This window comes from Onychomys torridus, chromosome 5 (assembly GCF_903995425.1).
Source record: "Onychomys torridus chromosome 5, mOncTor1.1, whole genome shotgun sequence".
NCBI lineage: Eukaryota > Metazoa > Chordata > Mammalia > Rodentia > Cricetidae > Onychomys > Onychomys torridus.
Window position 1 is genome coordinate 84640632 of NC_050447.1, and position 26731 is coordinate 84667362.

At 44.5% G+C, this 26731-nt stretch overlaps 1 protein-coding gene across 3 annotated transcripts in view; it reads right to left on the reverse strand.

Moving 5' to 3' along the window:
- Positions 1-600: 600 nt before the first annotated feature.
- Positions 601-26731, reverse strand: part of Epc1 (enhancer of polycomb homolog 1) — an 85083-nt gene continuing 58952 nt past the window's right edge. For 2 of the 3 annotated variants that reach the window (XM_036187111.1, XM_036187109.1), the window contains exons 2-14: positions 23975-24134; positions 18766-18911; positions 17753-17959; positions 17015-17163; positions 15507-15666; positions 14243-14416; positions 14061-14150; positions 13833-13981; positions 12676-13028; positions 5336-5454; positions 4308-4449; positions 3832-4195; positions 601-1956 (exon numbers count right to left, since the gene is read on the reverse strand). In XM_036187111.1, the coding sequence (XP_036043004.1) occupies positions 1884-1956; positions 3832-4195; positions 4308-4449; positions 5336-5454; positions 12676-13028; positions 13833-13981; positions 14061-14150; positions 14243-14416; positions 15507-15666; positions 17015-17163; positions 17753-17959; positions 18766-18911; positions 23975-24134 (2286 nt within the window). In that variant the 3' untranslated portion in view covers positions 601-1883. The remainder of the gene's footprint in view (positions 1957-3831; positions 4196-4307; positions 4450-5335; positions 5455-12675; positions 13029-13832; positions 13982-14060; positions 14151-14242; positions 14417-15506; positions 15667-17014; positions 17164-17752; positions 17960-18765; positions 18912-23974; positions 24135-26731) is intronic. The other variant, XM_036187110.1, reaches the window with a different exon arrangement.

Consider the following 26731-nt stretch of genomic DNA (forward strand, 5'->3'; position numbering starts at 1 on the left):
CTGGGATGACAAGCACATGTAACTACCTGGTTTGTACATGAGTTCTGAAGTCTAGTCTGGACACTGAGGCAATTGAACTTCTCTGCTCCAAGCTCTTTTCTGTACAGAAGGCAAAGCCTTTGCCTGCATGCATAGCTCGTCATACCTTCTCCATGCCACACACCACTGCTGTTCCCACCTAGCTCCGTCACCAACCCCTTATCCATGCCACACACTCCTGCTGTTCCCACCCTCTGCTCCCTTTCCTCCCCAGATTGACGCTCCCCTCTGCCCCACTGCTTCTGCTCCCATGTCTCTGACCCAGCCTGATACCGTGAGCACCTTTGGCCTTCTACGCTAGCTCACGGGCCCCGCCTTTTCCAGACTCTTTGCTTCCCAGTAGGTCTAACACAGTTTAGATCTCATTTACTTTCACCTCCATGAGGTTACAAATTGAGGGCAGGGATTTCTTTCTCTGATGCAGGCATACAGTCATGTCGAAATAACCACGGAACACACGGGAGTCTCCCTTACCCCTTTTCTAACCAAGCCCCTTTACTGAAATAACGGACCGTCACACAGAGTTCTGGGGTTGAAAATAAAAGCAAAGACCACTGCACGTTAGTTTGTCAACATGTAATGCCCTGGGTTTATTTTGTGAGAATTCGATCACAATGTTTCCAGGTGGGATTAAAAACCTTAAGGATAACGTATGCCATTGGACTGGGCACTCAGACTCCGGTACTGGCAAAGCACTAGTAGTAGTCTGGTGAGTACCGTTCTCTTCACAGAAGAGAGGTCAAATATTTCCAAAGGAAGGCACCCGATATTTGTGGCTCTGGCCTCGCAGCCTTCTGGAGAATCTTAAAAGGAAAAAAGCTGGCTGGCTGTTTTACACACTGGAATGACGACACACGGACAGCAATTACTGCACTCTTCTCCCCTATATCCTTTCTGTAAGAACAAGTAAAGAATGAAGTCTTTAAACAATTCCACAATAAAAAAGTACATCTTTTTGTGCTAAAAAAGGGCAAGACAACATAAACTCCAGTTGTAAGGACTCCGTTTGCGTACTTGATTTAACACTTTTGGTGGGAGGAAATGGGACGACGGGGCTGTCTGCAGAGCAGCAACGTAACATTAGTGCTTTAAGTACGGGGCCGCCCAAGCTTGCAGGCAGGTGGGCGGGCGGGCGGGACGGGACGGGAGGGTCAAGAGACTTCATTTTTAGCTTGTTGCGCGTCCTAATGGTAGAAGACCAGAAGGTCCCCATTGAACAGTACATTCCCCATTTAAAAAAACTGGTGCCTTTTTTTTTTTTTTTTTTTTTTAAAATTCTGTATGTCACCATTTTTTTTTTTTTTTCACATGATACACAGAAAACTCAAGGACCCAGAGGGAACCAAGTTATGTTATACCATTTACAAAATACCAAGGAGTCCACAGCTACCTAACACACTTACTACAGCACAGGAACCAATGAGGGTACAGTGTACAAAACCTGTAAACACGGCACAATAAATAGACAGCAGGTTCCGCACCATGCACATGATGTGATGACACCAGCTACACAGCTCACACTCTTGTTGCGTTTATCCCCCACCCCCCGCCCCCAAGTGCAAAGCATCACAAATGAACATTTCTGTATTCAAGTAACATATATACAAGGGTATTACAAATATGCAGTACTATACAGATAGTTGCTGTATTCTTAATTTACAGATGTTGATTTTTCCTATTAACAGTAAGAAAAGAAAAGTTGAAGCATGAGAGATGCGCAGTGCTGCCGAGTCCCCACAGCTGCCATGGAAACGCATGTGTGCACTCCATCCTCCCCTGCGTTCCAACGCCTCTGATGCATAGCACCTGATCATGTCCCCAGGCTGCAGTCCTGCCCCAGGGAGCTACGTCACCTCCATTGCTACTGTGTTGTCTGCTAGATTGTTCAGTGCTGGCTTTTCCGATTCATGATTTTCCCTGTTGGGATAAAAGTTCAGTTGCTTAACTGTCATGTACAAACTGCGCAAACAAAGAAAAAGCATTAGTTATCTTTAATTACGGGAAGAAACTTTACTTATGGACAGTGGAGTAAAGAGGAGCATGAATTTTTATAATTAGGAAAAACAGGCAAGCAGAAATCAGGTGTCAACAGTTCATTCCATGGCCAACTGGACTAGAGCCCGAGTGACCCAGGGACCCGCACACTTAAATCCCCGACTTCTCACACTCCAAAAGGTACAGCTGCAGCTGCCTTCCATGCTCAACTTCTCTGCTCACACTATTTACTTATGTATTTAGTGTGTGTGACATACAAGTGTGCTCATGGGAGTGTATCATAGCGTACCACAGCTGAACTTCTACCATGTAGATTCTGGGGATCAAACAGCTTGTGAGGTTTGGAGGCATACTGAGCCACCTCAGCAGCCCTAAGCTTTTATTCCTTTTTAGGTGTGTGTGTGTGTGTGTGTGTGTGTGTGTGTGTGTGTGTGTGTGTGTGTGCGCGCGTGCGCGCACGCACACGTGGAGACCTGAGGCAGATGGTGGGCCCCTTTCCTATCACTCTACCTGCCTTTCTGAGATAGGGTTTCTCACCTGACTTGAAGATCACAGAGATGGCTGGGCCGGCAAGGAGCTGTAGGGACTGCCCATCCCATCCCTTCCCGCACCTCCTACAGTGGAGGGGTTATACGCACTCAACACTACATGTAGCTTTTTAAAAACATGTGGGATCTCGGGATCTGAACTCAGATGCTCCTGCAAGTAACTTACCAACTAAACCATCTTCCTAGGCTGTGAACCATTTTCAAACCTTAAATAACTGCATGTGTGCACACATATGCCAGTGTGGAGGTCAGAGGACAGCTTGCAGGATTTGCGTATCTCCTTCCACCACGTGGGTAAAGTGGGTCAAACTCGGGCTGTCAGACTTGGCGGCAGGCACCTTTACCCATGGGGCCATCTCCTGCTTTCAACCCCAAACAAAACCTAAGCTTCATGTCAGGACTTTAAATCTGAGTCCTAATGAACCTCGCCAAGTGAGACAGATGCAGGACTAGTCACAGAACACTAAGTTCTAGAGGAGTCCTGTAGGATTGGTTTCCTGCCTTTCAATAGACGATGGGGTCTGAGAAGTTCCATGTACTATACAGGTTCCCATATGTGTCCAGCCACAGCGACGGAAGGCATGATGGCTGGTGATGGGGAAGAGGGAAACCATACTCGGAGGATCAGCCACAACTGGCCCAACAACACATCTGGTACTGAGCAGACAGGGACTTGTGGGTGTGCAAAGTAAAGGCTCCCTCCCGATAGGCTGCTACAAAGCCGCTCTTGCCGCCACCCCCCCCCCCACCTCCACCCCCACCCCCGCCCGCCTGCTGCGGCTGACGTCACAATGTCACCTGCCCTCCTCCTGTTACTCCTTTTCTCCTAAGCTCCCCAGACCCTAGGAAAACCGAGTACTGTTAACCACTGGTATTTCCCCGCCTTTAATCCCAGCACTCTGTGAGTTCGAGGCCAGCCTGGTCCACAGAGCGAGGGCCAGGACAGGCACCAAAACTACACAGAGAAACCCTGTCTCGAAAAAACAAAACAAAACAAAAAAATTATCATTATAAAAAGAGGAGAGAGAGAGAGAGAGAGGGGCCCAAGTCACATAAGCAATACTCATGATCTCAGTGAGTGAACTGGCTCATTCTCAACTAAAAGTGAATTCACTAACAGAATTACAACATCCACTTGCTTAGTTCTTAAGTCAAGGAGGGTTCTTGTATCTATACTTTTTCAGTACATAGAAGGCTGAAGCGAGGTGCCTTACTTTTCAAACATTTTAAGCTTAGAATAACTGCTCACCTTGGAACGGAATCTACAGAGGATGAGGAGGGGACCTTGGAAACTTGACAGTTCGCCGCGGCAGCCAGCTTTAAGGCAGATGATGGAACAGCACTTAAAGTCCTAGGTATATGTCGTGCATTTATTGGGGCGACAGAGTTCACAGTGGGGACTGATGAAGGTACAGTTAGTCGAATGTTGCTCCCCAACAGAAGCTGAGTTGTTGCAGAATTGGCAGCAGTTACTTGATGACCCAGTGCACTGTGGGAACCTGAAGTCTGTGTCATATTTGAAGGCTGTAACAAAGTTGAACCTGCTGTCGACGGACTCGTATGTACAAGCGCTGTTGGTGTAGTGCTACTGAGGTGTAAGCCCTTGTATACTCCTGGGGAGAGAAAGAAAGCAGGTAAACACCACATCTGGTGGCTGTATCACAATGTGTCCAAATATGCAGGCGTGTAAACACCATGAGGCCATGCAGGTGTCTTTATCCTCACCTGAGGCTGGAAGGACGCCATTCACCCCAATCCCAAGCACCACATCATCCTTCATCTTGAATCCCATCAGCTGTTCTGACGTCATCAAAGCAGAAGCAGCAAATTGCGCACTAGCAGAATCCAGAGTCTTAGAGACAAAACCCTGAAAGGAAAACACAAGGAAAGCCTCAGTGTAACGGCTTCCACCAGCACACAGACACACAAGTGCACCAAACTCAGCTTCAACAGCACTGAAAGCTGGCCGCCATGAAACCTTAGTCTCTTCTTAGAGACAGAAAAGTTCCCCGTCTAAAGGTTTATACATTTTCATCTTCCTATAAGATAATATAGCGTACAAAAGACAATTATCAAAAAAATAATCCCCTTGCAATAACAGCAAGAAGTTCCAACTGAGAGGTTAGAAATATATTTCTTAAACAGTCAAATATATAATGCAAATTCCATGTAACCTCTATACACCTATTCTCTATCCCCTGCCCACCCTCACTGCTCATACCCAACCACTACACAACCAAAGACATCTTTGAAGTAGTAAGACAATCATCCCTTAATAAAAAAGATACGACATAATTTAAGAATTAAAAGGCCTCTTGTGAAATTCCCTTTAAGACGCTTACAAGACTCAATTCTCAGCCTTTCAGGCCCAAATCTATCTATACAGCAACTATTTTTCCCTGCTTTAAGTTTAAAAGTAGTTTTAAAGAGTAGAGGAGGTTTGGGTTTAATTCTGAACCTGGAGAGTGAGCTGCACAGGGGCTCTGGGCTGCGGACAGAGCCCTACAGATACACGTCAGACCGCAGCAACTTTACAGCTAAGGGAACTACGTGCTTATGTTACTTTGTACAATAGGCAGCAGAAGGAACCGCTTCCATACTCACCTGAAATGTTCTTTCTAAACCCTGTATATTCAGGCCAAAGCCACTTTTCTGCTGGTTAGATGCAAGGTTCTATGACAACACTTGGTAATTAGAGATGAACTCCTGGCGGGAAACAATGAGGGTAATCATAAGACACACAAGTCCCTCACCTGTGGCGTGGCGGTGGAGGAATTACTATTTGCTTGCTGCTGCTGAGTTTGTGCAAGCTGCTGCTGCTGCATGAGCGCCAGTTGCTGCTGGTGTTGCTGGTATTGTTCGGCTGTAAATGCTGAACAGAGAACAAGGAGACGATTCACAAAACTGCACACACACCAAGGACACCTTACAACACTACAAAAATGCAGCATCAGGAAAGGATGGTTTTGTGCAAAACTGAAGCATTTGGGTAGATATGATCCTGCTAGAGATCACTTCTAGGTGGAAACCCCAGCTTTTTCTGCCACATTTAACAAAAGTGGCTTCAATTTAAAGAAAAAAAAAAGAGACTGGAGCTTCCCGAATTAAATGCAGGAAACTCTTGCTTTTCTAAGCTGCGGCCCTTGTGCTGGACAGTGTAGAAAGTGCTCTTGTGTTCTCAGTCCACAGGCTTGGAGATGCACTTTGTGCTGAGCGTAAGGTGAAACCTGGTGACCACCATTCCACTCCTACTTTATCCAGACCGCCATGCCAAGGTGCCCAGGCTTCCCAAGAGCGCTGTGTGCAAACACTAATGTCCACATAGCCTCTTACTTCAGTCATTACAAAGGGTTCCTCTAAATAAAAGGTAAACCGGATAGCTTATTACTTCAAAAACAAAACCAAAAACAAATCTTTTAAGTTCAACAGGAAGAAAAGGAGTTTCCAATGTTAACTTAATGACTTTTCCCCACCCAATTAACCCACCTGGACAAAATCCAGTCAATAAGAACGGAGTTATGCTGATTACTGTACAGAGATGACTGAGGAAAGACACTGTGTTATGCTACTATGTGTGTCTATGGAGAGCTCAGTTCTAAAAAAGACAAACAAAAAAATGTTCATTTATTACCCCAAAAGTGTGTGCAGTTTTAAAAAGGAAACCTGTTTCTCTATTCTTTTCCTTTTGCTAGTTTAAAAAAAAAGGGGGGAGGGGGAGAAAAAAAGAAAAGAAAAGCACGTAACACCAGAACCACCTGACTGCAAGGGTTTCTTTAAAGAAACCTTCCCTGTCTGAGTAGGAAGTCATTTTAAGGAAAAAATAAATAAATAAAAAGTTTAGCACGTATCCCCAGGTACCAGGGCACCGACTGATTACCCAAAGCTCCCCGAGCTCAAGCTAGGTTTTCAAACACACCCACCTGATTTGCTCGCTACGAAGTCTCTCTTAGTTGGAACATCAGCCCACCCCATCAAGTTTTCTCACTTTCACCTAGCCTCCAGGATCTGGTTTCTGCCTGATACCAGTAGACAACAGCTAGCATGCCCACCACACGTGGAACGGACCGGGAAGGACCCAGAAGCCAAGGGCTTAAGGAAGCCCCGTACCACTATTAGCACCGATACACATTCTTCTAAGTTCATAGGCCGCATGGGCAAAAAAATGCCTTCTCACTGGAAAATGCTCCCATTGATCCTCCTCCTCTGTGCGTTACAGCTCCATTTAACTGGTGTCTGACTTCTAAGTTTTTTCCTACTGTTTGTAATCTACACACCAGCTCTATGAGAGACTTACTGATCCTAGGATGTTCTCTAAGTACCGACAGAAGTAATTCCTGTCACGCACACATCAACGTGTAATAGAAGTGCCTGGAGTGAAGGTTCTCAGTTAACGCAGCTATTTCCCTAAGACCGTTCACACCTTAACATACTTAATTTATTAGATATTTTTACCAGTGTGCTTGAAAGTTTCTTTAACTTCCTAAAAGCAAATGTGCTGCCTCAGCCTTTACTTTTCCAGTAGGGAATATTTAGTAATTAAAATAAAAATATTCCTAGAAGGATTAGGTCATTTACAGTTAGAAAAATCATACTTCAGCATTCACTCAAGACCTCTGGTATGAGTGAAAGCAAACAGAAATGCTCATAAATAACAATGCCTTTTCCCTGCAAAATTCTTTTGTGTATCTTTGATATTTGTGTCGTAGTTAAGCATTTAGTGGCAATTAACTGGGAATCAACTTTGAATGAACTTCCAAATACTTTTGTCCTAGTTAAATCGAGCTCACCCCAGTTTCTGGGGGTGTGTCAATCTCATCCTAACATCTGTCTCCTGGCGATGCAGATGCAGAGATAAAGACATAATACTTAACCCAGTCAGTCAACTCCCAATCTGAGATGGCTGTTTCTTTTGGTTTTTCCAGACAGGGTTTCTTTGCATAGCTTTGGAGCCTGTCCTGGAACTCACTCTGTAGCTCAGACTGGCTTCAAACTCATAGAGATCCACCTGCCTCTGTCTCCTGAGTGCTGGGATTAAAGGTGTGCGCCACCACCTCTTGGCTGAAATAGCTGTGTTTTTTTTTGATGAAGCTATTCTGTCTGGAGTCTAGGTGTAAAGTCTGGCCTGGATGTTTCTGGTAAATGATCTGTAATTAACAGAGCAACAGGCTAGCAGTGCGGGGTAAAGCCGCCTACCACAAATCTCGGCCTCAGAGAGCATGCCACCCTTTGGGGTTCAGCATCTTCACATAAATGTGACAGAGATTAAACCAGGTAACCAGCAAAGTCCTCTTAGCTCCCTCTCAGAAATAAAATTAAAGGAATTGGTACAAAGGTTAGTGAATGCGGATAACTAAAATGTGAACTGGATTTTATATTCCTATTTATCACAGAGTTGTAGAAGCACTCAAGGCCACTGGTCTGTTCTAACCCCAAGGTCTGATCAAACGCTCCGTGGGTAAAGCGAAAGTGACTGCTTTCTGAAACCGACTACGAACCAGGGCACCAAGGCAGGCAGTCTCCAGGTAGACATCTACTTCAGATAAAGTGCGGCAGTCAATCCTAACAGATGACAGGCACAGGCAACCAAGCAAATCTAGACTGCTCTGCAGAACCAAAAGAGCCGTGGTCAGGTGAGGCCCTGGAGTCACAAAGCAGATGAAAACACACACACCACCACCAGTTAGTAAGACTTCAGATTTAAAACAGAGAAAAACAGCTTTAGAAAAACAAATTATAATAAAAACCTTAGCCATTCACCTGTATGAGCAAAATGCCTAAGGAAAAAAATCCTTACATGCAGGGTATCTGACCAGCAAGAATGTATGTGGAATAAATGCAGAAGTTAAGACCCAGGCCAGGGGAGGAAGTGGGATGTGACTTCAGATCTTTGGAGGGCAGTGGGACAGTGGAGAGTGAACGCACTTAGCACACTCCCGTAGAAAAGGAGGCTGCTTTTGGCACAATGTATGGATAAGCTTTCTAAGCAAGCTCCTTCAATGTAGAATAACTTGATCTGTTCTATTTCCCCTCATCAGAATACGCAAGCAGATGTCAGAAACCACCCTGTTTTTCTTTGCTGGCTTTTTCAGAGAGGGTTTCTCTGTGTAACAGTTCTGGCTGTCCTGGAACTCGCTCTGTAGACCAGGCTGGCCTCGAACTCAGAGTGCTAGGATGAAAGGCATGTGCCACCACCACCACTCAGAAGTGTTGCGACCCAGTGCCTGGACCTGTCTAAGTTATAGACACACACCCCTGTAGCTTCAGCCATCTAACTGAGGTGCTTAAGGGGGTGCAGGGTACGGGGGGAGTGGGGGAGGTGAGGGATACCAGAAAGAAATGAACCATTTCAAAATGGAGTCTGAGTTATTTAAAGGCATTTATACTTCATTTAAAAACACACAAAAGCCACAAATCTGTTTTAAAACATATCCTCGAGTCAGAAACTTCTGATTCTAACAGGCCTAACAAAAAAGGTGATTAAAACAAAAGTTGGGGATATGGCTTAGTGGTAAAGCACTTGCCTAGCATGCAGGAGACCCTAGATTCAATCCCTAGCCCCACAAAAACAAACAAACAAACAAGCAAAATAACTCTGAAGTGAAATGATTCTAATTAGTAGGATCCCTGCATTAAGGAGCTGAAATCAGTGGGGTTCCCAAGCTTTTAGCCACCTAAAAAAACCCAACTTGTAAACAAGGTGTGTTGCAATTTAATCGGTGGCTAGCTGTGTCAGAGCTGAGCACACCAGCTATGGACGACTCCAGTGTGACTGATATCTCCCTAACCCTGTGCTGCTCTGGCCACACCGGCCCGTGCACCATCTACATACACCTGCTGAACTCACACGGCACCTTATACAGGTACCATGTGAGAAGTTCATCATCCAGAAAAGATTCTGGATTGGCAAGCTTTCAATAAAGCTCAGGGTCCCGGAGACTTCCAAATGTAACAACAATCAGTGCACAAGACTATAGTCCCTTCCATACACAGATTAAGCCAAACATACTAACTAAACATTCTATTCTATGCACAGAACATGTCACAGAAATAAAGCGGATTTTTACAGGTGGTGTGAGTCCAGGCAAACAACTTACAATGGTGCTCAATTTCATTGGGAGCTAGAATTTTAAGGCACCACTGTAGCAGGAGTTTTAGTCTTTCTGAAACATCTACCCACGCATATATTTCCTTCCCTCTGTGTGTGTGTGTCTTGCTCTCTCTATGAGATACACAGAGTGTGCAAGTGCACCAGGACAAAGGACAACTGTGGGAGTTGATTCTCTCTCCTCCCACTATGTGGGTACTGGGGATAGGACTCAGGATGGCAGGCTTGGCAGCAAGCAGCCTTTACCCACTGAGCCATGTTGCCAGCCCTTGTAATAGTGTCTTGTCTAATTATGGTAATTTGATATTCCTTCAATTGCAAGTGCACAAAATGAATGCTTAACTACCGAGCAAACACTGAATTTGAAAAGTTGCTATTATAGATTAAAGGCCTAGAAAACTGTTGGGAAACAGTCCAAATCACAGATTAACTAATGATTATTAAGAAGAAATAATTTATCCTTAAGTAGATCTAGCCCTAGAAATTCTAAATCCCTATCAGCAGGTCTTTCCAAGATAACCATTCAGTTACAAAGGGGATGCAGGATTCACCAACACCTCCACATAGGCTAACCAACATCAGACATGTCCTACTCAGGACACCCTCTGTAGTACACAGCCTGTGAAATGGCCGGGACTGGGAAGCAAGCGGCATGTGTCCCAAGCAGTGGGAACAAGCTATACAACGGGCACTCTTCAAGGAAATGAGTGGGGCTTCTGGCACCTTCATTCAGAATTTCCTTTTCGAAAACGAGTGTTTGAGAACTCACTAATAACTACTTAGGAAAGGAGCCTGGCGGGTGCTGTTTGTGTGTATCAATTTGAGTTATCCGAATCAGGAATTGAATAATCAAATAATGGTTACATTTTAAGCCATCATTCGGCCTCCGCAGCAGGCCAGCATGTTAACGGACTCCCATCTGACACAATCGATGGTTAAGTCAGCACATTTAAGTTCAGCTTGGCAATGCTTTCAGAGAGGACTTGGCTAGAGACTGAAACATCTTGGTATAGCCAGTGTTTCCTCTGGCATTGGCCAAATCAGGCTTCTTTGGTACCAAGTGTGGTTTAACATCTGTGGGTCATGGTGTAAAGGAAAATTATTTTTACAACCACAAGTATGATGGAGTGAGATGATTGGCCCTATGAGGCAGTATCTGGACTCTGCACGTCAATATCAAACGAGACCCTGGTCCGACCCAGGCTGCCTCTGGAGAGTGCTTTCTTAGAGGAGAAATGTGCTTCGGCTTGCGTGTAACACGTCAATAGCTAGGTTTTCTTTTCTGTCCCCGAGGACTGTTAGCTCAACTCACTTATGTTTAATGCACACATGACGTAATTTACAGAGCCACAGAGAGAGCTTCAAGATCTCACCAATATTCACAAGCATGAAAGCTGAGTGTCACGGTGTAGTCTGTTGGCATTTATTCTCTAAGTATATATGAAAATAAATACAGCATTTTGAAAAGCCCCATTGTCAAAAATAGTGATTAAGGTACAAAATTACATGATTATCAAGGGTTTTTTCCCAGCTAACTTTTGCTAATGTTCACCTTTTAATGACATTTGAGAAACATACAGACACTGACATGTTCACATAAGTAATGTGCCAGCAAACTACCTCACATAAAATAACCCTAATGGAATCTGGAGGTCTGTTCCACGTTTCAATGTCTGCACCTGTAGGGGGTGACATGATGTGGATTGATGGAACAAGGCTATTTTCTCTATAAGGTCTCCAAACCTTTTCTACATCTTAAAGACTATTCTTGGGTAACTATTACAAGCTCACACTTTAAACTAGCCACACTTGTGCTGATCTAAGCCCTCCTATTGAACAGCTCCTCAGCCTGACGTTAAGGACTATACAGGACAGAAAAAGCCACCAAAATTCGTGGAATTATAATCAGTTAAATCCCAGAAACAGATTTTCCAATTGATTCTCAAGTTTAGACAGTTCATACAATTACTTTTTTTTGTAACTAACAAGTCAATTAGTTTATGAAGCATTTTCTGAAGATAACAGCAAATTCTCATGCTTAGAAAGCACTTTAATTGTACCTAAATAGGTAACTAGGGAAGCAATCCTTTAAAAAAAAAAAACCTATATTAAAATTAATCTAGAAGATCTTTAACAATGTAATTTAAAAGTATTTTAAACATTAGTCAGCCATGGTGGCACATGTCTTTAATCCCGGTACTCAGGAGATAGAGCCAAGCTCTGTGAGTTTGAGGCCAGCCTGGTATACAAAGTGAGTTCCAGGACAGCCGGAGCTACACAGTGAGACCCTGTCTCAAAATCACAAGTAAATAAATACTTACTCACTTATTGTATTTCTCTAATATACTTGGGTGTGTACATGCACACATGTATGCAGGCTAGAAGACAGCCTGAATGGGCTCTTTCCTTCTACTGGGTGGGTCCTGCAGACTGAACTCAGGTTGTCAGGCTTGGTGCTGAGCACCTTTACTGGCTGAGCTGTCTTGATAGTGAACTTCTACAATTTATACAACTTAATGTGGACTCAAATGATTAAAAAGCCAAGAGTATTGTGGTATTTTCAGTATTTTAGTCACATCGCACCAAAGTAGGTATCATCAAAGAATTAAAATCCAGTCTCTCTCACATGTATTCTAAATGACTATGTCAGCGTATGTTATGTGTAACTACTGACAGGTGTTCAAGTACATACCGCAAACAACTTGGGGGGGCCCTTTTATTTTCTTAGTACTTAAATTTATGAGTCTTGTGGTTCATGGGCTGCTTCAAGGTAACAAATGAAACATTAAATACATAGCAACATACCATCTCTTTGTGGTTGTGGTTAAGGAAGGATACATGCACACAAACGCACACAGCAACAATACTAGTGAGCAGAAGTCAAAGAAATACTTGAGGTGTCTAACTGTGGGTGTCACAGACCACACACCCTCAACAAGATGGATGACCCCGCCCGGATACGGCACTGGGTGCCACAAAGGAACGTACCACAGTGTGCGGAGGCACTGCTACGTTTACTCTGCGTGGAGGTACTGCACGTGTGGGTCCCCGGCTGTGCTGTTCCTGTCCGATTTACACTCCTATGTAATTTCCTACTGCAGAGTTCATCACTGTCACTGTCATGTAGGGACGATGTCCGAGGCCTAAAGTGCCGCCATCTACATGATTTGATATCAACTAGTATCTGACTGAGGTCTTTAGAGGAAGATCTGTCCGAGGTATTGGTTTCTGAGGTATTGGCAAACTGATTGACTGGAGAAGGTTGTGGTGAGGAAAGCATGTCCAAATCCAGGTGGTGAAACACACTGTCATAGTCTGAATGCGCTCTGTCCAGCAGGACCCTGCACAAGGAGCAGATGTCAGAGATTACATCAAAGAGGTTTTTTCTCTTTCCCGAAAGCCCCAAAAGCTGAATAAAAGTATACTGAATATTTAAAAGCCACAAAGTTCATCACTGTAGTATTTGGCTCTTTACACAGTGTGCGTGCATGGCACAGGGCACACACAGAGGTCAGAGGACAATTTTCAAGAGTTGGTTCTCTCCTTCCACCATGTGGGTACTGGGGAAAGAACTCAGGCTGTCATCTTGGTGGCAAATGCCCCTTTCCACTGAGCCATCTTGCTGGCTCTGGTTCTTTTAGCCTCAAATCTCAATGCTGGATAAAAGTTCTTTTTTTCAAATTGTCTTCCAACCAAACTTTTCCTGTGCTTTGCCGTTCCTCCTCTCCTTCACTGTATGCATGAAGGGTTTCTACTTCAGACCCAAGAACCGAATCCTGACAAAGTGAGGCCGCGAGCAGACGAGGCAATCACTGCAGTAGTTAAGGTCAACTCCCCCAGAAGTCAATGACTTTGTCTGTGGTTTCCTGAACCAAATCCTGAGTGTGCAAACACAGTTTACACATGTCCTTCCTTAGAATTTTATCCCGTGATAACTTAGTTTAGACGTTAAGAAGTTTGGGGAGAAAAGAACCTACATGGGTCCATTAGAACTATGTAGTGGGGGAGGATGAGTGGGCTCGTGCAGACAAACCGGTTAAGCACAGTAAGCTGAAGCCGCTAGTCTGTTCTCAAGGAGGGCCTCATTTAAACTTGGATTTCAGTGTCTAAAAGCGTTTGAGGCAAGGAAAGCAGAAGCGCATTACCTTCCACCGCGCCCAAGCCGTCTTCGCGCAAATCCAAGACACCTCTGGGGTACGGTGAGAGTCGTTAAGCAGTATCTATAGCGAACATCCCCCAATCCTCCATCTTTAGGGCTAGTCCAGGGCCAATTGCCAGTTTGGTCTAAATGAGGCTTAAAAAAAAAATCCAAATTATTGTATTCTGCCAGTCTCTCTGATGTCTGTTCTTTACAAACAAAGGCGGACACTTACAGCATAGTACTGACAGCCTGCTTTCCTACGGAAAGCAAAAGGGCCGTCAGGGTCGTTCTCTTCCTCAGCTTCTGAAGAGCCAGACAAAACCTTGAAATAAAGCAGTGAGAGGTCAGACCTGTGGGCTCCTGCCCTCCTCCTTCTCCTCCTCCTCTGCACGAGAGACCTGGCCTTCCGTTTACCTGGGACAGAGGCTCTTCGTCTGAGCTGGGGAAGTCATACTGGTTTAAGTCTTTAGCACTGAACACGGGCAGTGCAGCAGGGCTCGGCTGCTGAGGGGTGGCGGCCGACGGTGGTAAGACTTTGGGCTTCTTCTCGTATTTGCGCTTGGGCCGAGTAAGGTCAGCCTTCTCCTGCTACAACACAACACAAATCAGTTACACACCAGAAGCCGTGTCCACAGCCTGCAGCTTCTGTTAATAATTTCAGTTAATTATTAGCTGGGGAGTGAACTGCTCACACTATTAAACAAGGCACCCCGGGTTTCCTTCCTGGCAGTCCCCTCAACCCTCAGAGGTTCATTCTGCTTTCTAATAATCCACATTTTCTCTGTTCAAAACAAACATATGCTTCAAAGGCTTTAAAAATGTACGTGTATTTGTATGTGCAGGTGCCTTGGAAGGCCAGAGACCATCAAGTCCCCTGGAACTGGAATTAGAGTTGTACACCATCCCATGTAGGTGCTGGGAACTCAAGCTCTGGCCCTCTGCAAGAGCAGTGTGTGCTCTAACTACTGAGCCATTTCTCCAGCCCAACAACAAAAGAATTTAAATGAAAATTGAAAAAATTGCTCTAGATAAAAGAGCTACTCCATTAATTACCCCGTCCTTTCCCCCAGGTTTTTCAAGACACGGTCTCTGTGTAGGCCTGGCTGTCCTGGAACTCACTCTGTGACCAGGCTGGCCTGGAACTCAGATCCACCTGCCTCTGCTTTCTGAGTGCTGGGATTACAGGACTGTGTGCACCCCACCCCAGCTGAGGCACGTTTTCAAAAAGGCACACCGACTGTCGTCGTTTACTTCCCTGGTTTCTTTCCCCTTACTAATTTTATTTCCCTTCACCATTTTTATCCTTCACAAATTGTGAATTATCGAGTTAAGTATTAACTTGTCAAAACACTTCCCCTTCGACACCACTACCCATGTCACCGACTGTTCAAAGATCCCTTGATGGACTCTTTCCTTCACTCACACCGATGTGCACAGGACACTACAGTGCCAGGGAGGCTTGCTGTTCTCGCGAAGCCTCGGCACTGGGAACCACACCGACACTTCACAGCCCCTAGCAGCAAACCCTCCTTAATCAGACCTCGTCTTGGGAGGAAGTGAGAGAAGTGGGAACGGTACTGGCACAAGAGAGTCCTCCTTCCAGTGTGCAGCACACCTTACGGTAGAATTTACTTATTTCTCCAGTTTATGGATGCTACTGTTACCACGCCTTAATCACCTTATGAACTTTGAACTCCTTCACATCCGTGACTTCCTGGTGTTTGAACTGACTGCTGTTAGTGGTAGGGATGATAGGGATGGCGTAAGTAGGTTTCACTGGCTGTCTCTGTGCCATGACCTCAGACATGATCTCTCCACTGTAGTCACCTAAATTATACCTGAAATGACAGAGAGGAGACTTTAAGCTGTACATAGAGTACAATGAAATTACTTCATAAACACTGAAATGATCTACAAGTCAGACTAATCCAATATCCACATTCCCAGTTACCTGGTGTGCCTGCTGCAGGTGGGGTAAACTACTTAAAAGCTTTTTTTATTCTGAGAATGTATCCTGGGCTGGTATGTACTCAATGGTGACTCTGAATGCATATGGGTGGTTTGTCTACTTGTATGTCTGTGCACCATGTGTGTACCTTGCCCATGGAGGCCAGAGTAGATACTGGGTCCCTGGGAACTAAATTTACAGAAGGTTGTGAGCTGTCACGTAGATGCTGGGAATCAAATCCAGGTCCTCTGCAAGAACAGCCAGTGCTCAACCTTTGAGCCTTTAAAGTCTTGACTTCGAACTTTGGATCCTTCTGTCTCTACCACCTCCTGCAGGCCATGAGCCACCATACCTGGATCATCTGGTGCTGGGGCTCAAACCCAGAGTTTCCCGCTTGCCAGGCAGGCAAGCACTCTACTGATGGCGTTACATCCAGAGCCCTGTAGCCTTGTCTTGGTGACTGAGGGGGATCCTAAGGCTGTGATGCTCCAGGTCCTGCCAAGGAACCTCCTGCTAATTAGGGCTGTCTGTGCTACAGAAGTTTTTTTTTTGTTTTGTTTTTTTTTTCGAGACAGGGTTTCTCTGTGTAGCTTTGTGCCTTTCCTGGAACTCACTCTGTAGCCCACGCTGGCCTCGAACTCAGAGATCCACCTGCCTCTGCCTCCCGAGTGCTGGGATTACAGGCGTGCGCCGCCACCACCACCTGGCTAAAAGTATTTTTTTTTTTTTCTGAAAGAATCTGAGTGATATTTTGGGGGGGGGGGTGAAGAGGAACCAAGCAGCAGGACCCTGAGACCTGGGGCTTTTATTCTCTACATGACCAAGTGGTCATCTGAGTATTAAAATTTATGTATATCTGGTGTTTAATTGCAACATGCTTGCCTGCAGTGTGCGAGGTCCTGGGTTTCATCTCTAGTACTAAAGCTCCCCCACAAACCCACAAAACACTCCAAATAAACAACCAGCATTCAACAGCACTCTCTCACTCTACCTCACATAGCCATAGAAACAACTCAAAAGAACAAAACAATTTCTCAATAGAAACACCTGATCCATTGTTCATGAACCCAATCATTTGAGAAAACAAGACAGAATTGTGACTAAAGTCTCAGAGTTGAATCACGGCCTCTGTCACTTAAGGAAACTATTCCTGTAATTACAGCGATTAGACACACACGCACACACGCGCGCTTGCTCGCTGTGACTGCCCTCAGTGCTAACATGAACACGAGTGTCACCTCTTTTCCATGATCTCCAGTGTCAGGTGCAGCAGCTCCCGCTTGCTCTTCTCTCTCCGCTTTATCATCTCCAGGATAGTCACAGCCCGGCTCAGATCCCGACGCAGCTTAAGCATTTTTTCATATGAGGCTTCATCATTTTTGCGGTTCTGGAAATATAAAGTTGCTTTCTTAACCTCAAGTAGCACTTCTAAGTAGCTGCACGTAGAACGTATGCATTTGCAGGGTTATAGTTTAAAGACACGGGAAGGGAACACAGAATAGCAAGATAGCAATTCTATACATGATTTTTTTTTTTTTTAGTGAGCCAATATTAATATGTATTACTAAGGCCCCTATAAAAACTAAAGGTCAATTTATTTTAATATTTCCAGTGTAATTAAAGAAATGAAAAAAATGTGCTTGCTTTGGCAGCACATATACTAAAATTGGAATGATAAGAAAATGATTGTGTGTGTGTGTGTGTGTGAGTGTGTGTGTGTGCGTGCGCGTGCACAAGTGCCCAGAGGTCAGAAGGGGGTGGGGGGCACTGGACACTTTGGAGCAGGAGTCCCAGGTGTTGGTGAGCTGCCTGATATGGGTACAGGGATGGCAACCCTGTCCTCTGATAGAAATGAGTGCTCGGAATCACTGGAAAGCCCTCCTCTCTAGTAGACTTTTAAGGACTGTTATATGAAAGCACAGATTAAGTCACAAAGTCACGATATCAGTAACTATACTTCTTAAAAAGTCACTTACTTTTCGAGTTTGCATTTTTTCAGTTCGCCTTCTAAAAGCCACGTAAGGGTCATTTGTGCTGGAGCCATCTCGCTTTTCTTGTTTGACGGATGGGATAAGTGACGGCCCTCGACAGTTTTTCCTCTTTTTAATCCAGTATTCATAAACTTCTCTAATTAACTCATCGTCTTCTTTTAACAGTAGTTTGGCTTCCTGCAGACTGACTGGCTAAATGTAAAACCGTTACGTCACTTTCAAAAAACACATATGCAAGGACGCAAAACCATTCATTACTGCTTCACTAAACGACAACAATCAAGCCACCAATAGGACTGACAGCATGTTTTCTTAAACAGGTCTCAGATATCCCAGGCTTGCCTTGAACTTCTGATCCTCCTACCACCTTCTAAGTGCTGGAATCAAGACAGGTGCACACCACTGCATGTGATTTCCTGGTGCTGGGGAGCAAACCCAAAGTTTGTGCTAGGCAGGTATTGTACTAAGTGAGTCCCATCTCCAGCCCTGTGTGTTCAACCTTTACAGCAATCTCCTATCAAATTCCACAGGTCAGGCTTGCTGTATTTCATGACTTTAGGACTTGATATTAGTCACTTTCTTCTTGTTCTCCAAATACACAAATGGCAGCCGAAGACTGTTTTGCTTGTTTTTGTTTTGGAGACAGGGTCTTATAATGTAGCCTTGGCTAACTTGGAACTTAAAATGTAGAGCAGGCTGGCCTTTAACTCACTTAATCCATCCACCTGCTTCTGCTGTCCAAGCACTGGGGTTAAAAGTATGTGTCACCACATACATCCCTTCCAGTTTATTATTTTTATCTCTACATACAGCTGAGGGTGACTGAGGCACAAAAACTTAAATATGTTGCTCAAAATTATATAGGTTAAGACCAGGCAGATGTAAATTCATGCCTTGAGTTCCGGAGTCTGTTGCCTCAGCTCGCCTCAATACTGCATGTTTTCACATAATATAGGCATTTATATGTAACGCACACACATACAAAAATGAAGTTGTACCTGCTGACCACTGCCTTTTTCTAGACGGTCAATCATCTCCTCAAACTGCAATGGACAGATGTCCATTTTCTTCTTCAGTTTATTCACAAACACTTCATCTTCAGAATCCAGATCGTAGTCAGGCTGCTCGGCGTCCAGACTAAAAGCTGACAGAGGAACCATAAGCAATCATTTACTGAGTGACTCCACGGCCGAGGCCACATAGACGCTGCATAAAGCAAGGCCTGGGCTTCCTAAAGAATGAAGGCGTCTAGGCTCTGTCTTCAGAGTCACATGCCTTCTAGGCTTACTTCCTGTTATCTCTGAAACACTGAAAGCCAAAGACAAACAGAATGTGGAGAAAAGCCATAAAAAACAACAAACAGGCTCCCCATCCACACTTGACATAGGATTTTTCTAGATTATTTAAGTCCTATTTTATAAATCATTTAGCTGTTATTCCAAAAGACTAAGGCGGCTTCTACCAGCAGTGGTGACAGTTCCCGCGCGGTACAAGTCTAGAGAATCACCATCACTGTGGCAGACACAAATGCCTCGCTGCTTATACATGCTGTCAAGAACTGCCACTCTACAGCATCCAAAAGCATTCAATGGCTTACAAAACCAAGGGAGGATGATATTAAGGAAAACTAAACAGCCTGATATCAAAGCATCTGTTGTTTTCTTTCTTTCTTTCTTTCTTTCTTTCTTTCTTTCTTTCTTTCTTTCTTTCTTTCTTTTTTGTTTTTTCGAGACAGGGTTTCTCTGTGTAGCTTTGTGCCTTTCCTGGAACTCACGCTGTAGTCCAGGCTGGTCTCGAACTCACAGAGATCTGCCTGGCTCTGCCTCCCGAGTGCTGGGATTAAAGGTGTACGCCACCACTGCCTGGCAAAGCATCTATTTTTTCTTTCCTTTGGGTTATTAATTTCTACTCTGCAATCCAATGTCTAGGATGGTGAGGCCTTTTTTATTGATTGTTTTAACAGTCTCCCTAATGTCAGTATTTGATGACCCAGCAGTATATCAAGATTCCATCATACAGCATGCTAGAGTTTATGACTTCAGACCTTTGTTATCAATCGTTTTTTAGCTACTAAGCAGGTAAATGCCAATGTAATCTTTTAAAAATCCAGCTTGACACCAGTCCTTTAAAGTGCTTTTCCTATCACTCACCCAGGAAGTGGCTCCTGAGTTCTTCTGTTTCAGAAACTAAACCCTCAACAGAAAATGGGCTGTGAAGATATATAACATTCTGTATCAATTAGAGGCATTTCAAGCAATCCTAAAAGCTTTTTTCCTTCCCCTGAGACAGTTTTTCTGTGTAGCCCTGGCTGTCCTCAAACTCAAGAGATCTGCCCACTTCTGCCTCCTGAGTGCTGGGATTAAAGGTGTGCTGCAGCAGCAGCAGCAGCAGCAGCAGCAGCACCACCACCACCGAGTTCAATCCTATCTAAAATTTTATAGACAGCTTTTAAAAACCCCGCCCCAATTGTTCCCTGTCTTCGTTACTTTTTGTACTATTTCCACTTCAGTTGTTAAGCATGTTTGCCCCCAGTAAGATGAGACTGATCTTGAAGGGAGGCCCATGTCTTCCCTACGAACCTCCAAGTGTTCTGAGTAACTTCTGTGCTACTGTCTGCAGACGCAACTGAGAAGCATTTCAGTGTTAGGTAAATCTACTTATATAGGAGGAAACCACCACAACAATAACTAGTCATTTGTGAAATAAAGGGACCCTCCCTGGGTGCCCAGAGAACTCTTTTAAGACGTATCTGTAGAATTAGACATATTTCACTGTCTTTTCCACTGACTTACTAAGTGTGGTGGAAGTGAAACAAGTAGGTGGATATTTGGACTTACACAAGTCTCTCTCTCGGTGCTAGCACCTGTGTACGCCAGACTCTGCAGCCACTGGCTCTTCAACGGTTTTCCAACTGCCTGTCACTGCTCTACAAGCAGGCTTTTGGAGACCTTGTATGCAGGGGCAGAGGCAGAAAGCATCTTTCTGCTTCTAACCAAGTGATGTTTACCCCTAATCATTTTGGTTAAACTTCTACTAGTCAAGAAAAATCTGAAGCTCAGCCTCTGACAACACGAGCTGCGCGCGCGCGCGCGCGCGCGCGCGCGCGCGCGCACACACACACACACACACACACACACACAGGCCAGAGGCCAACTTTCAGGACTTAGTTCTCTCCTGTCATAACTTGGGCCCAGGGAATGAACTCAGCACGGTGGCATGTGCCTTATCAGCTGTGCCCCTTCTTGGGCTCCATCTGGTAATTCTGATTTATCAAGTCAGGACGCTGCCCAATGTCTCCATTACAATGCTGACTTATTTCCCCTCTTCCTGTAATATGCAGTGTATGGGAAGAGCTTGAAATAGCCAACTATCCGATTCCCCAACCCTCAGGTTCAATAGACACTAGTGATCCCTCTGATGTCATCTCCATCACGGGACTTCTCCCCATTGCGTCCCAAGCTTTGGCACTCAGCTCTGGAAGCAGGGGCTACTTATCCCCATCCTGAGTTTGCGATCCCTCCTCCCAATGGTTTATTATTTATTACTGCACTTAGCCAGTCCAGGGTCATCTTGTCCCTCCCCTGCTTAAGCCTGGGATCAGACACTTTCCTAATGACACAGGTACTTGGTGTGCTTATTGCTATGAAATATTATTGCTTTTTGATCCCTCAGATAGGAGAAAATTGAGCAAAACTAATAGTTTAGAAGCACTAGAGAGTGGAGCTGAAGATAGTAATGGTTTTAATGTTTCTTCTTGTAGACTCTGACTAGAATTAAAGAGAAAATAATGTCTTTGTTCCTGAGCCAAGTCAACATAAAAATAGAAGGAGTTTCCTAAGCTAATGTTTGGTGAAATGTTAATAAATAACATTCAGTGATAGATTTACAAACGAACACCACAAGGCTACCACAGCCTCCACTACACAGTAGTAATAGGCACTATCACTCTGGAGGCAGAGAGAGGCATACATTCCCAAAACATTTGATCATGGCCTTCTTAAGGCACATTTATTTCATCCTAAAACACCAAATCTCACCCCAGCCCTGCTTTCTAGCCGTACCACACAGTCATGGCAGTACCAACGGGGAGGCCCCGGCCCACAAACAGACCTGCAGACCAGCGCAACAGAGCTGAGCACACAGAAATAAACCTGTGCACCTACAAACACGTGATTTTACACAAAGACTCAAGAAATAAGGCCAAAATATTCAAATGCGCCTCATAAACAACCACAACCACCACCACCACAACAACAACCCCTTCTGTAGAGAAGAGGGAATTGATAACTGAGCACAGAGACAGTATAGAGAAGGGAAGAAGATCTTTGCAAGCTGAACATCTGACAGAACTAGTGTCTAGACTACACAAACAACTCAAGAAACCAAACAACAGGCAATCAAACCACACCACGAATAACGGGCTAACGGGATGAGCAGTCTTCAAAGGTAAAGACCAAATGGTGAGTAAACAGAAAAGAGTTCCACATCACCAGCCATGGAAGCAGCAGAAATAAAACCTGCATCAAGACTGGATCTCACCTGAGCCAGAGGATCTAACACAGGATGACAAGCATCAGGTGCTCGCCCTCACCCACCGCTTGTGAGCTGACCCCACTGCCTGCTGAGGGGCAGAGAACCAGTTACTCACTGCTCGCCCATGGCAGTGAACTAACTAATCCAGTCACACCAGAAACCAGCACAGAGATTCCCCCAAAATAAAAATTCGTTGAATACATGGCTGACTCCCTGTGTTTACCCCCAAAGATTGCACATCAGCATGTCACAGACACATTGGACACCAGTGTTTACTCACAACAGCTGAGTTATAAGCCAACTTAGGTGTCCAACAGCAGAGGGATGGATGGATAAAGAAAACGTGGTCTGTACACAATAGAACCTTTCAGCCACAGAGAACAACAAAGTTAGATTTTCCACACAATGGATGTGACTGGAGATGATCACAGTAAGCAAATTCAGCCAGTTCAGAAGGCAAACGTTCATGTTTCCACTCACTTGTGGGTCTTAGGCTTTATAACTAATAATAAACGCATGTATTTACAAATGACATGAAAGCAAAAGGAAGGCTTTCTAGGGAACAAAAGGAACTAAAAGGGATAAGTAAGGGGAGAGAAACAGGATGGGCACGTAAATGCTTAAAACACATTTTAATTTCATGAAGATGGCCTCACATAACACTGTATGATAAAACAAAAACAGAAAATCCAAAGAAAAATTAGTGTAGCCTTAGCTGTTCTAGAACTCACTCTGTAGACCAGGCTGGCCTCGAACTCACAGAGATCCACCTGCCTTGTCCTCCCCAGTGCTGGGATTCAAGGTCTGTCTGTCTGTGGAAATTTCAATGTGCACAGTGTGTCACACGGTGTACGAGTTTGTCCACACAGCTTTACTTGCAAATGTTTACTGCAATGAATCATTGGACTGGCTGGAGGGGCAGCTTACCAGAGTGCCACACTGGCAAGGGGTAGGGCAAGCTCTCCTGCCCTTCCCAGGCAAGGGATGGACGATATACTCTTCCCAAACTAGTTATTTAACCATAGAACTGTGAGTCTTCCCACACCAGTCACGGGCAGGAGCATGCCCGTCAAACTGCCTACTGGTCAGTACGATGAAGAGGTTTTACTCACCTGAGGCTCTTTTGCCCAGTAACTCTTAACTTGTATTACATGAACAAAAATATATCCCGCACAGCCTGCTAGCAGTAGGTTATACTGCTTGATTTTCAAATGCTGACCCGGCCTTCCACCCTTTATATAGCTCACTTGGCTGTGGCATATTGTATCTTCCTGTACACTGTTGGGTGAGATATTTTCTCTAAGAGTTTATTGAGGACTTCGGCAACTATGTTCATAAGAAGTATTAGTAACATCTTGTGATCATCTGTCTTACCTGACTTGGGTGTCATTAGCACTGATGTGATAAAACATATTGGGGAATGTTCCCTTTCTTTGTGTTTTGTGGAAGAGATTGAATACCATTGGTATTAATTCTTAAAAAATTATTAATTAGCTTTGTGGCATGCTAAGTAAATACTCCATCAGAGAGATACATCCCCAGACTCTTACATACCTTGTTAAAAGTGGACAATAGGCTCTATTAACTTAGGCCATGGTGGTCAATGAAACAGGTTTTGCCAAGTCAAATAGAGAGAGAAAAGCAGAGGAAAACAACCATTGAAAGAACACTCACGCTGTATGTGAATGAGCTGCTTTGGCATCTTGAACTCCCCAGGGTAGACGGACTCATAGTAAGCGATGTTACTTTCTGCCTCAGGAACTGGAATAACCATATTATCCCGCTTCTCGCCGTACACTTGCTGTGCAGAGATAGCCCGCTGAAGATGGTGTTCCTGAAAACAGGGAAAACAAAGCGTAAGCTCTGAAACGAACCCATCAGAATGGATAGCCGCACATTGGGTTTCTGCTGATCTGTTTCCAACTGAAGGAACTTTGGTAGACCCCACAGCACAGCTAGTGTAAATTTTTTTTTTTCTTCAACACAGAGGCTTATTATGTAGACCAGGCTGGCCTCAAACTCACAAAGCTCCATTTGACTCTGGCTCTGAGGGCTGGTCAAAGGTGTGCATAGCATATAAGAATATTTTAAGTAGAGACACTATTTCCTCAACAGGTAATATTTGCCAAAGATGAGAATCTGACTAACAGCATAAAAACTTACACCTGAAGACAAGAGTTTTTTATTTTAATTTTTAAAAAAAATTTAACTGTATTTGTTCACATTTAGGATAATACAGGATAGTTATCAATAAGGAAGAAAATCACCATAAAAATGTCAATGTCATTTTGTTTACAAGGAGGAATCAGAAAACAGAACAAATCAGGATGAGCAGGGAGACATTCTAAGCCCACCTCACACCAGCCAGGTTACAAAGGGTTAGCATTCAAATGGCAAATTAAGCATTACCCGCTAGTCTTCAAGACGAAAGAGAACCCATGAATGGTGATTTGCTTCTCATGGCAACTTTAAAATTTTCTTTTATGCTTTATCAGTAAGCCATTCTGGGCTAGTGGACACAAGCTTAACACAGAACTAACATTTAGGGTATGTGATGGCAGCAGTAACTCTATTTTGGCTTTTATTCTCGATGCTTATCATGGGTAAGGCAACAGTCGAGGCATACGAAGGCAGTCAGTCCACTGGAGTGAGAACCGTGAGCTTCTCTCGGCCCACATATGAAGTATAAGGCCATACAAATGAGACTGTGCTGGCCGGGGCATTTCACACAGGCACTAAGTAACCAGCACAGAGGCACCATGCTGATGCATTAAAACACAGTATGCTATGGAGCTAATGAGCACCACCAGCGGTGTGCTTCACCCAGGAGAAAGGTCCTCACACACAGCTAAGCCCACACCAGCTGTCCTAACCATGTGCCACAAGCATCAGGTTTCCCAAAGAAATGACTCTAGGCAAGTCAGTACATCTTTTGAAAAGTGTCCCGGTGGAAAGCCAGGATAAGGTTACATCTTTCTTGAAGGCTGAAGACAACAAACAGCAGGAGTCCTGAAGAAGATGAAAAGGTCTCTAGGTATCATCCGCTCCCCAGCTCTGGGACAGCATCGCTCTGGGAAAGCCTCGTGTGTAACGGCAGGGCAGAAGGAACCTGGAGGCTTCAGCTACGCTGCACCGTGCATGGCATCTCAACCTCAGGTTGGAAGTGACCCATCAGGCTTTTCATGATGAGCATTATCTATCTAACGGCACGTTCAAAGGTAAAAACAGAAGGACTGCAAGGGTAACCACAGTCCCAGATGTTGACTACACTTGCGATCTGAGGGCGCTTCAATCCAACAGCGTTCTGTCCACAACTTCACAGGTGTTATGCTCAGAGAAGGCCAACTCTGGTAGCAGAACCATCTTTCATTATTGATGTTACTTCTACACTCTTAAAAGTAAAGCCTAAAGCACACCTAGGGTGAGCTACATTAGAGCTCCAGGCTGAAGATTTCACCACCGAGTCCCCATATTTCTGACTAACCAAGAAGGCTAGAGAAGAATCCAGGACTAGCTCCACAAATAACATTTGCTACTGATTTAAGCCTAAGTCTAATTCCTCCATCTTGATCCTTACACAAAGTGACTTAAAGAAGCCTGGCGGTGGTGGCACACACCTTAATCCCGGCACTTGGGAGACAGAAGCAGGCAGGTCTTTGAGATAGGCCAGCCTGGTCTATGGAGTGAGTTCCAGGGCAGTCAGGGCTACACAGAGAAACCCTGTCTCAAAACAAAAAGCCAAACAAAAGATTTCCTGAGGCCGTTGCTTATTTACTGTTCTATGAACTTCAGCCTCATGACCTGACAGATGCCACCCTGCAGTTCACAACAGGCTTTGCTCCTAAGCCCTAAGCTGCGCTCCTGAGACCACAGACATACTTGTACCAGTCTCTTCAATCCAACTCAGTTCCTCATACGGAGAGCACTCCAGACAGGTAGGACAGAGGTCGTGTTCATCCTGAGCAACTGGAGCAGAAACTGCTGTCAAAACTGCTTGGCTGGCAGGAAAGACAGTGTGAGCCTGAATTACTCTGTCTATATTCCAATCTTCGAGTGACAGACAAAAGCCATCACTTGCAGGTGTCTCCTGGACTACAGGACTGTGCGCCATTGCCATCTGTCGCTGGTACTACTTCAGAGACCCAGGATGGAAAGCAGAGCGCAACTTACTATATATAAAGACAGCAGACTATGTGTAAAAATATTTTATGAAATACCAACTATCCCGTTCATATAGTTTTATAAATTTAAAAGACTCTTTCATGGGGGACATATACTCAAAAGGCCTTTTGTCTCAAGTAACAATTTTCCTTCTGGATTTCCAAAGTTCCCTCTGGACATACACTAAGAACAGGGCTAGAAGCATGTGCTCTGGGCTCACAGGCTGTTTGGATTAGAGCCAACTCCAACCTCTAACAGTTTGTGATTCCT